Source organism: Triturus cristatus, chromosome 3_1, assembly GCF_964204655.1.
Source record: "Triturus cristatus chromosome 3_1, aTriCri1.1, whole genome shotgun sequence".
Taxonomy (NCBI): domain Eukaryota; kingdom Metazoa; phylum Chordata; class Amphibia; order Caudata; family Salamandridae; genus Triturus; species Triturus cristatus.
Window position 1 is genome coordinate 260,616,698 of NC_140583.1, and position 12,055 is coordinate 260,628,752.

At 46.5% G+C, this 12,055-nt stretch overlaps 1 protein-coding gene across 6 annotated transcripts in view; it reads right to left on the reverse strand.

Moving 5' to 3' along the window:
* Nucleotides 1-1,402: 1,402 nt before the first annotated feature.
* The window catches only part of SNUPN (snurportin 1), a 190,550-nt gene continuing 179,897 nt past the window's right edge, over nt 1,403-12,055 (reverse strand). For all 6 annotated transcript variants that reach the window (XM_085643849.1, XM_085643853.1, XM_085643850.1 and 3 more), the window contains one exon: nt 1,403-2,296. In XM_085643849.1, coding sequence (XP_085499975.1) covers nt 1,967-2,296 — 330 coding nt within the window. In that variant the 3' untranslated portion in view covers nt 1,403-1,966. The remainder of the gene's footprint in view (nt 2,297-12,055) is intronic.

The following is a 12,055-nucleotide window of genomic DNA, read 5'->3' on the forward strand; positions in this document are numbered from 1 at the left end:
GACCTAGAGCGGTACCGCTACTCCCAGCTGAAACATCAGGCACTTCAACCAGATGTACGACAGGCGACCACTGGAGATCTCACCCCTATTGAACAATTTGTTAGAAGGGCGGGAACAACCATGGGAACCATCTCCCTTCTATACTCCTTACTGCTCACCACACTTTGAAACCCACAACCATGGCATATATCTTTTTTGGAACATACTTTTGGTGGAAGACATACCCAACACAATGGAGGAACGTTTAGAAAGACATCCCGAAACATAGTCACTCCATGTGCATGAGGGAGGCCCACTATAAATTACTTTACAACTGGTACCTTTACGCCACTAAGTTGAAAAAAAATCTTCTTCAACAAATCAGATTTATGCTGAAGGGGATTGTGGGCTCGTAGGCGACTTTCACCAGATATGGTAGGATTGTCCGACAATTCGCACATACTGGTCAGGAAGCCTGGCACAAATTAAAGAGATCCTGGGTTACCCCCTCCCTAACACTCCGGGTTTTGCACTGTTGCGATTGAGGGACAATACTTTGAAGCGCCAGACTGGAGGCAAAAGAGCTATAATGTGGCTATGTCTAGGTACAGCAAAAATTACTGCTGCCGCCACTTGGAAGAAGAAAGAAGCCCCCACGCTGACAAAGACATGCCTGTTTATGGAAGGCCTTTGACACTCCAAAGAATGGCAAACATTTTCAGGCAGGATTTTAAAAACCTCATGTGGGGACCTTTGGTATCCTACCTCTCCAGATGCCTGCCTTTAGTAGCCTGTCCTGCAAGTCTTATAGCACCCCCCCCCCCCAATGCAGGGAATCTCCCATCTAGATAGGTACTCTTTAAAATACTTCTCCCAGCCACCACCGCTTCTACAAGCCGAATTACAACCACCATGCACCTAATTCTTTGTTGATAGCAGAGTTTAAGTATTGGGGGAGGTGGGTTTAGTGGGGGAATGGTTTGCACAAGATATACTCACAAGATAGTAACTTCAATTGGCATCTATGTTGTGTTTATGCTATCCCCTCACCAAGGGACACTGTTTGTTCAATTAATTAGCTATACTGTAATTGCTGAAGGGGAAAGTTTTGAACGTAAAGCATTTCTTGGCTATGTGAAAACTGCAATACAGTTTTGACAAAATAACGTGCGAGTTAAATAAATCTTACTTTAATTCAACTTAATGCTCGTTGAACACTCTGGTGGATTGAACCAGGGCCCCAGTCAGTCTATGTACGTTGATCAAAGAAATAATAGATTTGTTTTAAAATGTATTTCAGGAATGTGATGGGCTTTAGAAAGGTTGTATAGGCTCAAAGAAAACCTTCAGTAATATATTTCACGATTCATAAATGTTTCTTCATGAGGCTGGTCTATTACGAAGTAGTAGTATCACACAAGTGTTAAAGAAACTTTACCTTTTTATTATAGATTTTAAAGGTCCAGGTCAGAAACACAACGAACACGCTGGTTTAACAAATCCGAGGAGTCCTTCTAGAAGGAATCTTCCTCAGTTACACATAGACTACAATTGAGTGTTTGACCAGGCAGCAACCCTCTTCCATACTGGAGACTCCAAATGTCACCGAACCATTATAAAATATGAACTACTAGAAGTTAAAACTAAACTAAGAATAACAAGGTCTTCCATATATACATGTGCACTGCTCACATTGAATGTGAGAGGCAGCAGTTTCTCTGGGTTACCCAACATTCTCAGAACACCTTCACATAACAGCCTGTAATAGGATGTTATGCTCTAATAAACAGAAGAGCAAAGACCCTATTCAGTTTCTGAAATCCTCAGTAGCTAGGCACATTCACAAAGAGACTCCCTTCACTCAACAAATCTTCGTATGACATTAACAGTCTTCTTCTGTTGGTTTGAGGAAATGCAAGAGGTGAAGTCTTTCAGTACCACACCATCCTGAGTTCCCAACAGTGAAACAATCAATAGTACTGATGCTTCAGCTCTCCATCTTTCCATTTTTTGAAGGTTTGTTCTTGAAAGGATCATCTTGCGAAGTAGGAGTCGACAAGTGTTCAAGTTCATAACATCCATTGGCAGCTGCTGGCTTCACTCCACTGTCTCCTCTGTCTTCAATGCCTATGCTCTTCTTGTGCTCAATGATCTGTTGCATCTGGTGCATCGCGTAGTCCGGTTTTGTCGTCAATGGTCCAGATGGGACAGTCATCCCCAAGATATCAGAAACCATGTAGGGTTTGAGCCAGCCAACCAGTGGTGTGCTCCCAGGGGTATAGTGGGTCATCTTATGGTAGAACAGGAGTCCATCCACCTGAAGAGGGACAGAGAACACGTTAGAAGAACTCTTTACAGTGCCATGCCATTTCCTTTTCATACAAGTATTCAAGGTTTCTGAAGAAAGTGGGAGGTGTAACCAGCAATGAAGAACAACTGGTTACAAACAAGATGCATTTTTTCAAATATGTGACAAATATACTGCATCCTGTTCAGATACGATCCAGAGGAGTCCTTACCAAATATAATGCCACAGCTGAATAGTAAGGACAACAGAACAGATGTGCATGACTAAAGATTGACCCACACCCAAGTCAAATAAATATTAGACAGAAAATGAATAGACTAAGAACTGAATGGCCAGGGAATAATACCAACGTCTACTCACCTGTAACGGACATGAGAATGTAGGATACTTCACAAACAGTTTACAAATATTGATGAGGTAAAATGGATGGCAAACATTGGGACCCATTAGCTGTGTCTATGGCGAGCTCTGATTCTGTCAGAGGTCACTGTAGAATTCTCTAGAGGCTGTAGCAATATAGCTCTGCAAAATGAAGCAACCAAATCTAAAGATCATCCTGAACCTGGCAACTGTGAAAAAATAAAATCGACCTCACTCAAAAAGAGGGGGGAAAACTATGCATTAAGCAGCCCACGCCTCCCACATGGCAGAGTATCTATATCAGGAATTGGGTTGGGTCCCTGTAACGCCAGGTAGGCAGGACCTCTAATAAAGCAATCAGCGTTATACAATGCCTCCCAAGTTAAGTACTTAGATCACAGTTAGGAGTACAATGTCAATAAATCTATTGTAACAACGGAAAAAGATTCACACAGTAATTCAAGAATGAGTTGTTCAGTGTGTACTCAAAATATAAAAACATACAGGAACAACCTGGTAAAGAGAACTTGTTGTTTTTACAACCATGACTAACAAATAAAATGCACTCACTGCCTTCTTCTATACAACGGTTGCTATAAGAACAAAAGAGACCTTCAACAGTGTGCTGGGTGATAAGTGATATAGTAGTGCAATAATAGTTCAAAAAATTACACAAAAGTAACAAATTCAAGCTCAAAGAACTTCTTGGTTATTCAAGCAATTGTAATGGAAAAAAATATATATTCATTACATGCATAGTTCATTTGGGACACCAATCCAATATTCAATGAATCACTTAGGGCTTTGGCAGTTTAGTTGGTTCTGCAGTACCACTGTCAAGGTGATGTACTGAAGGCTAAAGGCCCTATAGACATTAACCTCACACACAGAAAGTACACAGAATTGTGTGCCAGAGTTAGTGCAATATTCTTTTTGGTCTTGATTTACTTGAAGAATTGTGTTGACACAAGTGGCGGGTTCTCCTCAGGATGGGGGCTGGGGTTCATTTACACAAGCGAGCACAAAAATAATTTTTATTTAAAGGGGAGTGGGGGTTCTTGCCTACTTAGGAGAAATAAGGAAAAAAAGGTGTCCAGAAAGAGTAAATGCCAGCAATTGTAAAGTGCACAGCTACCTCCGGAGAGGTGTCCCGGCGCTGGAGGCCGTCAGGAAAATTAAGCAAGCTACTGCCCAGAGTCATATGGTGCTGGGCTAACCTGCCGCCGGAGCCGGGGATCGAACCGTGAACCCTGTGGTCCGGAGTCAAGCACCCTGGCCTCTGCACCACACCTATTCAGGGGGAGACAGGAGAAGGAGCACAATTGGTTCCATTCAGAGCACTTACTTAGGATACAAGCGACAGGACCTAACGGTGAAGGAGAGCATGCATCTAGAAACAAGAAACCAAATGGACTGGATGGTGCAATGGTTTGCAATAATAGTGGATGGTGGTGGTGGGTGGGGGGGGTGTAGGGGGGGGGGGGAGGGCACCCGAAGCATGCATCTTGATGGAGGTGGTAATAAGAATGCTTAATGGTAATGCATCCCACCTAACTCATAAAGAAAGGTAGCAGGTTACTAAGAGACGATGCGCAATTAGCTAAATGTTGAAGGAATTGAGATCTGTGGACAATGCAAAAAAACAGAATGAAGAAGCACAGTGGTGCTTACCCTTGATGAACATATCGTAGAATATTATGTTTAGTGGAGCTCTCGGTCAGAGTAAGAGGGATGAACTTGTGGAGATACGGCACAGACGGTCTTCGCTGGACAAAAATTGATGCCTGTGTCCAGGAATTTTTGAAAGGGGGCAGAAGGCAGGTGCATCCATGGAGAAAGTGTAGTAGTCCTTACCGAACAAAAGCTTCGGATGAATTTGGTACAGGGTTTAGGTCGCTGTTAGCAATGGGTCATTCTACACACTTGGTTTGTGGCATCGGTGCGTAATGTCTGAATAAAAAGCGGATTGGGTAGGCCTTTAGGTGCATTCTGTGTGTGCCACATCTCATGTTTGGGTTGCTGGGAAGAGTGTGCAAAGTGCACCACCAATAAAAATTTTAAAAAACAGCAGAGGATGGGTGTTAAGGAGGGGGGAAATTTTCTTTATTGGAAAGCCACTTCGCTCCAATGGAACTGGGGTGACAAATGAAATTGAAGACTAAGGGACACAAAGAATTCAATGGGGGTGAGGACATGTTGTAGTCTTTGATGCAGATCATGGTTGAACTACAATCCTGATGGTAAGCGAGGACCAGTTATGGCAGAGGTTGGTAATACAATTTCAAATAAATATGGACTGTTCTGTAGGAGGTATAAGAGGGGGAGTTTGCATGTTCTGGATTTCAGGCATTTTGTGGAGCCCAGAGTGTAATGTTTCAAACTTCATAACGAGGAAGGCCTCTATTTTGAGTTAGTGCTTGTCCATATCTCCTCCCTTGGGATCAGGGCATATGGCTTCCAATACTGACAATTTGATGTCATTCTCAGTAAGGGAAAGCTCCATGAGGTGTTTTACCAATGGCGAAGTCATCACTTTACATTTCAGGCTGGATTTGTAGTGGCTGATCCTCACTCTTCCTTCCGGATTTGTTCTGAGAGGATGAATGGACCCAGCTATATGCAAATCAGTCTTGACCCTGTGCCTCATGGGAACAGTCCAGCCAGAACTGCCAAACCAGGTCTTTCCTGAACCAGAAACAAGCATCCTGGGACCGGTTTCGGGGTAACACCCCTCATCAGCCAGGCTAGCTTGAATCCAGTGGCAAAGTGAGCAAGGGATCCACATCTGGGCATACCCTGCCAACTGAGGACGAACAAAGCAAACACAAGGAGATGAAGGACAGAGCGCTGAAACTTTTCAGACACTCATCCTCAGTCAGATCTGGGTTGAAACCATCATCGTTCATTAGCTGACTTTCCCACCTCAGTTCAGACCCAGCTACATGCAAATCAGTCTTGACCATGTGCCCTCATGGGAACAGTCCAGCTCAAGGGGGATAACATTACATACATTAACTGAAAACATCTAAAGACTCAATGAACAAGACATGCCATGTCCGTGTCCGAAGAAAAGATGCCTAGGCTGGCCCGGAGCCCACAATGAGACAGTTGAAGCTTCTAGTTGTGCACTTGCCGTGAGGCGAAGAATACTTAAATGGGGCATGTAAGTTCCTGGAAGGTGTTAGGTATTTTAGGCAGGGGCCCCAGGCCTTCTGACACTTATGAAGGGTTTGGCTTGCTAATGCTGTTAGTTTCTCCATACTCAGTAGATCCCTGAGTTTGAGTGCCCATTCAATGTGTGTAGGAGCGGTGTCAGTACCACATTTTGATAACAGGACTTGCTTTGCTGCGCAGAGGGCTAATGTGATAGCCTTCCCCTTTGGGGAGCGTAAGGGGTATGTGAGTGCATTGGGAAGCCCTGGTAGGATGTAGCTGGGGAAGCGGGTTAGCTCAGTGTTGAACATTTGCTCTATGACTGCGAGCACCTCAGACCAATAATGGTGTAGCTTCGGGCAATACCACAGCAAATGAGATAGTGTGCCGGAATGGCCTTCTTCCACTTGCTTAAGCGGGTAGGCGTGCAATATCAATAGTGTAGTAGCTTAAGGACTTCCAGCGGCGCTGCAGGCTGATGTGCGGGCCCTATGCAGAATATCCGTCCATTCCTTATCTGAGAATTTGCGTTCACATTACGCCTCCCACCTTGTCCTGGCTGGCGAAAGCAGGGCATTGGCGGAAGTGTTTAATAAAGTGTAGTTATCCGACAACAGGCGTTAGTCATCCTTCCGGGACAGAAGCCAGCGTTCAAATGGTATGTGGTTGCTACGTTGGCTGGGTTACCCAGTGGCAGACCGCTGTGTACATCCACTGCTCTGAGCCTGGGAGTCCAAAATCCTGCTGAAGTCTAGGAAAGTCCAGCAAACCCCGTTCATCAAAAATGTCCCCGATGTGTTTGCAATTGGCTTCTTGCCACCGGGAGAAAGCAGACTCGTGCATTGCCGATGGAAAGTCTGCATTTCCCATGATTGGCGTGAGGGGGGACACTGAAGTGGAGAGACCTCTAGGAACACTCAATCAGTTCCAGGCCCCAACCGTGGTAATATTTACACCCCCGGGGGCAGATCTTGCGCAGGAGCCAGGGCATCTTCCAAATACGGATGCCAGCCATCGCCTGATCTAGGGAGCACCAATGCTTCTCTGTGAGAGGCTGCTGCCATTCCACTAGGAATCTCAACTATGCTGCTTGGTAATAGCGCACTAGGTGAGGTATACCCAGCCTGCCCTTAGCTACTGGAAGATATGCGCGCTCCCTTGACATCCTGGCTTTCTTGCCTCCCCATATAAAGGACTCTAGCGTTGATTGTCATTTCTTCGTCATGGAAGCGGGTGGTTGTAGCAGGACTGCTTGCATTAAATATAGAATCTTGGGCAGGAGAGAAATTTTCACCGCCGCTATGCGCCCCGACCATGACTGGATAAGTGCGAGCACCATAGACAGTAGCGAGGAATAATTGTGCGACAGACACCTTTCAATAGTGGGGAATAGGAGGACACCCAAATATGAGATACCCAATGTAGCCCATGCAAACGGAAATGTTTTAGCGAGGTGTGTCTGCTCGTCCCGCGGAATAGTGTGGTTGAGGGCCTGGGATTTGGTGGCATTCATCTTGAACCCCAATGCCTCCCAGAACACCGCAAGCTCTTCCAGCAATGGAGCCAGCGACTGGCGTGATATATTGACAGCAAGCAACACATCATCTGTTTAGAACGCTATTTTGTGTACCTGTACACCCATCCAAACCCCCTCGATAAGTGGGTGTCTCCTAATACGTGCTGCCAGCGCCTCCATTTTGCTAATTGCGCACAATGCCCCTTTAAACTCAGCGCAGTGAACTAACACGTGACTTCGCCACGTTGCATATTACGTAGCGCGTAGCGTATACAGGAAGAGCGTTGGCTCGTCTTGGAACGAGCAGATTTTGACCACGGACCCCGGGTTGAGCGTTCAGAGAAACTAAGTAAGTCAGCACGTAGGAGCACTCGTTTTGCACTGTTTCTTTTGATTCATTGACTTGACGGCGTTCACCCGTTCAATCGGATAAAACGCAAGTAAAGTTAGGTCGAATTTCAAATTCGTATTTGACACACTGGGTTCGCTTTTCATGTTGTGAACAAATTCCGCTTTAACTGCCTTTAACTCTGATAACATCTTTTTAATTCATTAAAGCGTAGGGCTTTATTGCGAGTCAATGTGAACGTCCATTCAGCGTTGAATGCCAGTTGTACGTTTAATCCTCATTACGCTGAAATTAGCAGTAATGTGAAACCACGAGTTCTTTTTATGTTTAAGTACTAGGACATGATATAAACTTTTTTTGGGTATTTCTTGAAAGCAGGTACTGTTAATGGATGTGTGTATGATTATTTGTGAATTTGTTTGTGAAAGTGTTAATATTACACAGAATATATGTATTGTTCACATTAGATACTGGGACTGATTAGCTTCTTGTTTACTTCTTTAGACCCCTGAAGAAGGGTCCCTGGAGCTACCCGAAATGCATTGAGTGGTTTAACTCATGGATTAAAATAAAAAAATATGATACTATTATAAGAATTGAAGCAACTGATTAATTTGAAAATAAAAGAAGAGATGAAACTTTGAATATATGATTTATGACCATCATTTGAAGTAAATGGTGCTAAGTATGGATAAGGAACCACAGTAGTTCGGAGAAGGGTCCCCCTGACCGAATCATCACTAATCCTAATACGTGCCGCCAGCGCCTCCATGTAGAGCGCGAACAGGAGTGGGGAAAGAGGGCACCCCTGTCACGTGCCCCTCGAGATTGGGAACGCAGGGGACAGTGCACTATTGACCCGGACTAAAGCTTTTGGGTCTGCATAGCAAGCCCAGACCCACTGGTGGAAGCAGGAGCCCAAACCTACAATCTCCAGCACTTTCCGCAGAAGAGGCCAATGCACCTGGTCGAATGCCTACTTGGCATCTATTGATGAAAGCAGTGTGGGTGGCTGAGAGCGGGTGGTTTTGTTGAATAGATGGAATATTCGCTTTATGTTGTCCCCGCATGTACGTCCAGGAATGAAACCGGATTAATCTGGATCCACAAGTCCGAACATGTACCTTACCAACCTGTTGGTGAGAATCCCAGAAAATATCTTAGCATTCACGTTGCGCAGGGATATGGGTCGGTAGGAAGCGCATTACTGTGGGTCTTTCCCGGGTTTTGATAGAACTGTTATAATGGCCGTTTTCATGGTCTCTGAGGGGGTACCCGTGGAGCTAAGAGAGTTATATAGCCGGGCTAAAATGGAAGACAACTGCTTCGCAAATATTTTATAAAACCCAGCCGTAAATCCATCCTGCCCAGGAGTTTTATTCACTTGGAGCCTCCCTATTGCCTCAGGGACTTCCTAGGAAGTGATATCGGACTATAGTGGTGCAGCTACAAGTTCAGTCCATTTCGGGGGAATGCTTCATATACAAAGTACATTGCATGGGTTGTAGAGGCTCTGCTTTGTATAGTTGAGCATAGAATCGACCAAATTCTGTAGCAATCTCTGCGTCTCTCATTAGGGGGTGTTGGTTGTGATCTATTAGGACTTGTATGCAGCGCGCTTGTGTCTGAGCGTGTATTCTATGAGCAAGGAGTCTACCCGCCTTGTTTACCCCCGGATACTATCTTTGCTTCGTGGGGAGTAGCGTGTATTCCGCAGCATCCATATCTAGGGCCTTAAGCTGCTTCCTCGAAATAGTTAGTTGATGTAGCGCCTTATGTGACCCTGTTAGTCTGTGCACCTCCTCCATGTCCCTCACTCTCCCCTCTAGATCGGCGCGCTTAACCCTATGCGCCCTGTTAAGCAGATGCTATAGCTATATAAGTTCCCCTCACCACAGCCTTAATGGTCTCCCACAGTGTGGAGATCAAGGTGTGTGGCCGGTCATTAGTGGCGAGGCAGTCTGAGATAACACCCTGACCCTCTTTAAGGGCCTGTTTGTAGGAAAGCAGTTTAGGGTTAGTGCGCCACATTCTAGAGCTCTGGGTAGCACTGGGAGGTGCAGCGTGAGCGTGGCATGTGAGTGATCCGCGATAGAGGCAACCTCAATCTCTGACTGTGTCACCGTTGGAGGGAGGAAGAGACTAAGAAGTCGATTCTAGCAAATGACTGGTGTGCGGCCGAGAAGTGCGGGTATGCCCTTGTGGAAGGGTGTAGTGTTCTCCATACATCAACCAACCACGCATCTGTAAGCCACCCAAGCCCCTGTGGAGTAAGCGCTTCAGTTGAGCGGGTTCATGTCTAACGTGGCATCTCGTTCTATGTTGAAATCCCCACCTATCAGGATATTAATATCAAGTGTGGTGGGAATCGTCCCAATTGTCCGGTGGATAAAGGGTTCCTCGTGGTCATTTTGTGCATAGACACATGCAACCGTAAATGTGCACTGGTGAAAGGAGATCCGGACGGACAGCATGTGGCCCGTGACTTCAGAGTGTGTTTGAAGGACCTGTCCTTGAAAGTGTGTAGCTAGCAGAATGGCTACCCCTGCCCTCATACCGGGATCAGCTGACCAGTATTGACGGTCGAAACACTTTGATCGCATTTGGCTCCAATCCTATTTTTCGGTTGTGGGTCTCCTGTAATAAGCATATGTCGCAGTGTATTGCCTTCAATTGGTTCAGTAGCGCTATTCTCTTTTCTGGCGAGTTTAGGCCCCTTACGTTAAGAGTAACTATTCACACCATGGTCTAGAGGGAGTACTTCGAGCTGTGGTGGGTCTACGTTGTGCCAATAAATGTAGAGGGTTGAGATTATAGTGCATGTGGACCGTGCATGTAACGTGTGTCAGACCAATCAAACGGAGAAACATGAACAACAAATTCACCAGTCGGTGAAAAACGATTGGTTACGTAGTAGGGGTCCATGTCGTTGGCTATCCGCATAGGTCATATGGGATGGTGGTGGTTGGTGGAGTCATACACCGCATCCTTCTAGCATATGGTCTAAAGTCCATGCCGATCCAGGGGTCGAGTCCGTGGCCCCAATGTCGCAACGCCTGCCTAGGTACAGCCTCACCTCACCAGCGGCAGTCAGCTCCAGGGGCAGCCAAATTCGCCAATTACCGCCTACCCCTCGGCAGTCATTCCTTTTCTCGCTCGGGGTAGTGATCGCTTCTGGCAAGGTGTTTTGCAATGCTGATCTCTCCCTGTTGCTTTCCGTCGCGGTCGGCCTGTTCATGCCCCTGTGAAGGGTTACGGGCAGAGTGCGTTTTTTCCGTTCCATGGGAAGATAACGCATAACAGGTGTTCCCATTTGTATCGCACCCCTTTTTCCCTCAGAGAGTCTGTGATTGGCTTCATGCTGCGGTGCCGTTGAAGAGTGATGAGGGAAAGGTCATGGAATAGACGTATCTTGATCCCTTTAAACAGGACATGAGATTGGTCACGCACTGCATTCATGATGAGCTCCTTCTGGCGGTAGGTGTGAAGGCAGGAGGATGTCTTGTGGGGCCCCGGGTGGTTGAGATGGGCGACCCGTTCTGTGTGTTCTATCGAGGGGTATCTCTTTCTCCTTAAGCTCTGGGGCTATCTGGCGGAAGTCCTCCAGATGGCCTGCATCCGCCTGTAGCGGAACTCCCTTGATTCTTATGTTGAATCTTCGGCCTCATTTCAAGGTCCTCCAAGTAATAGTTGAGGTCCGCGTTGCGCTCCTTGAGTTCCAGTATTTCGCTGCGGCATGCCTTCAGACTCCAGAACTTTCTACGGAGTCTACCCATTGCTCCAACTCGCTCATGTCGCGGCGCATCTCCTTCATGTCTCTGGCCATGTCTATTTTCAGGGTCGCGATGTCGTCCCCCAGTGTACTAAAGAGGGACTCCATAAATCGACGTGTGACCGGGATGTCTTCTCCTATGTCTTGTGCCAGAGCTGTCCCAAAAGTGAGCGCTCTGGCACAACAGGGTCCAGCACCGGTCCCTCCCGTTTAGATGACGTTTTTGCTAGGAGATCTTTAATGGAAGGGTCTTTTTTGGTCCTAGTGTTTATCATTTTATCTGCTCTCTGCGGTGCGGCCTACTCCTGGTCGCATTTAAGTCCACTCCTCTAGTGGGCAGTTCAGCCCTCCAGTGGGGCTGGTCGGGGACCGAGATCGATGTGGCCTCTCCAAGACCAGGCGACTAATTTCTTCTTCTGCTTGTTGGGCAAAGGTGGTTGTTCACTGTTTCCTCATTGCCGGCATAGGTTCTGCAGATGGAGGGGAGGAGAAGGCACAGGCCGTTGTGAGCACCAGGGGGCCTCCCCTCCGTTGCTTGATGCAAATGAATTCAGCTGCCAATGAGTGTCCTGTGAACGCGTGGCGTGGCCCAGGCTTCGACCACAGGGCCGTGCCGTT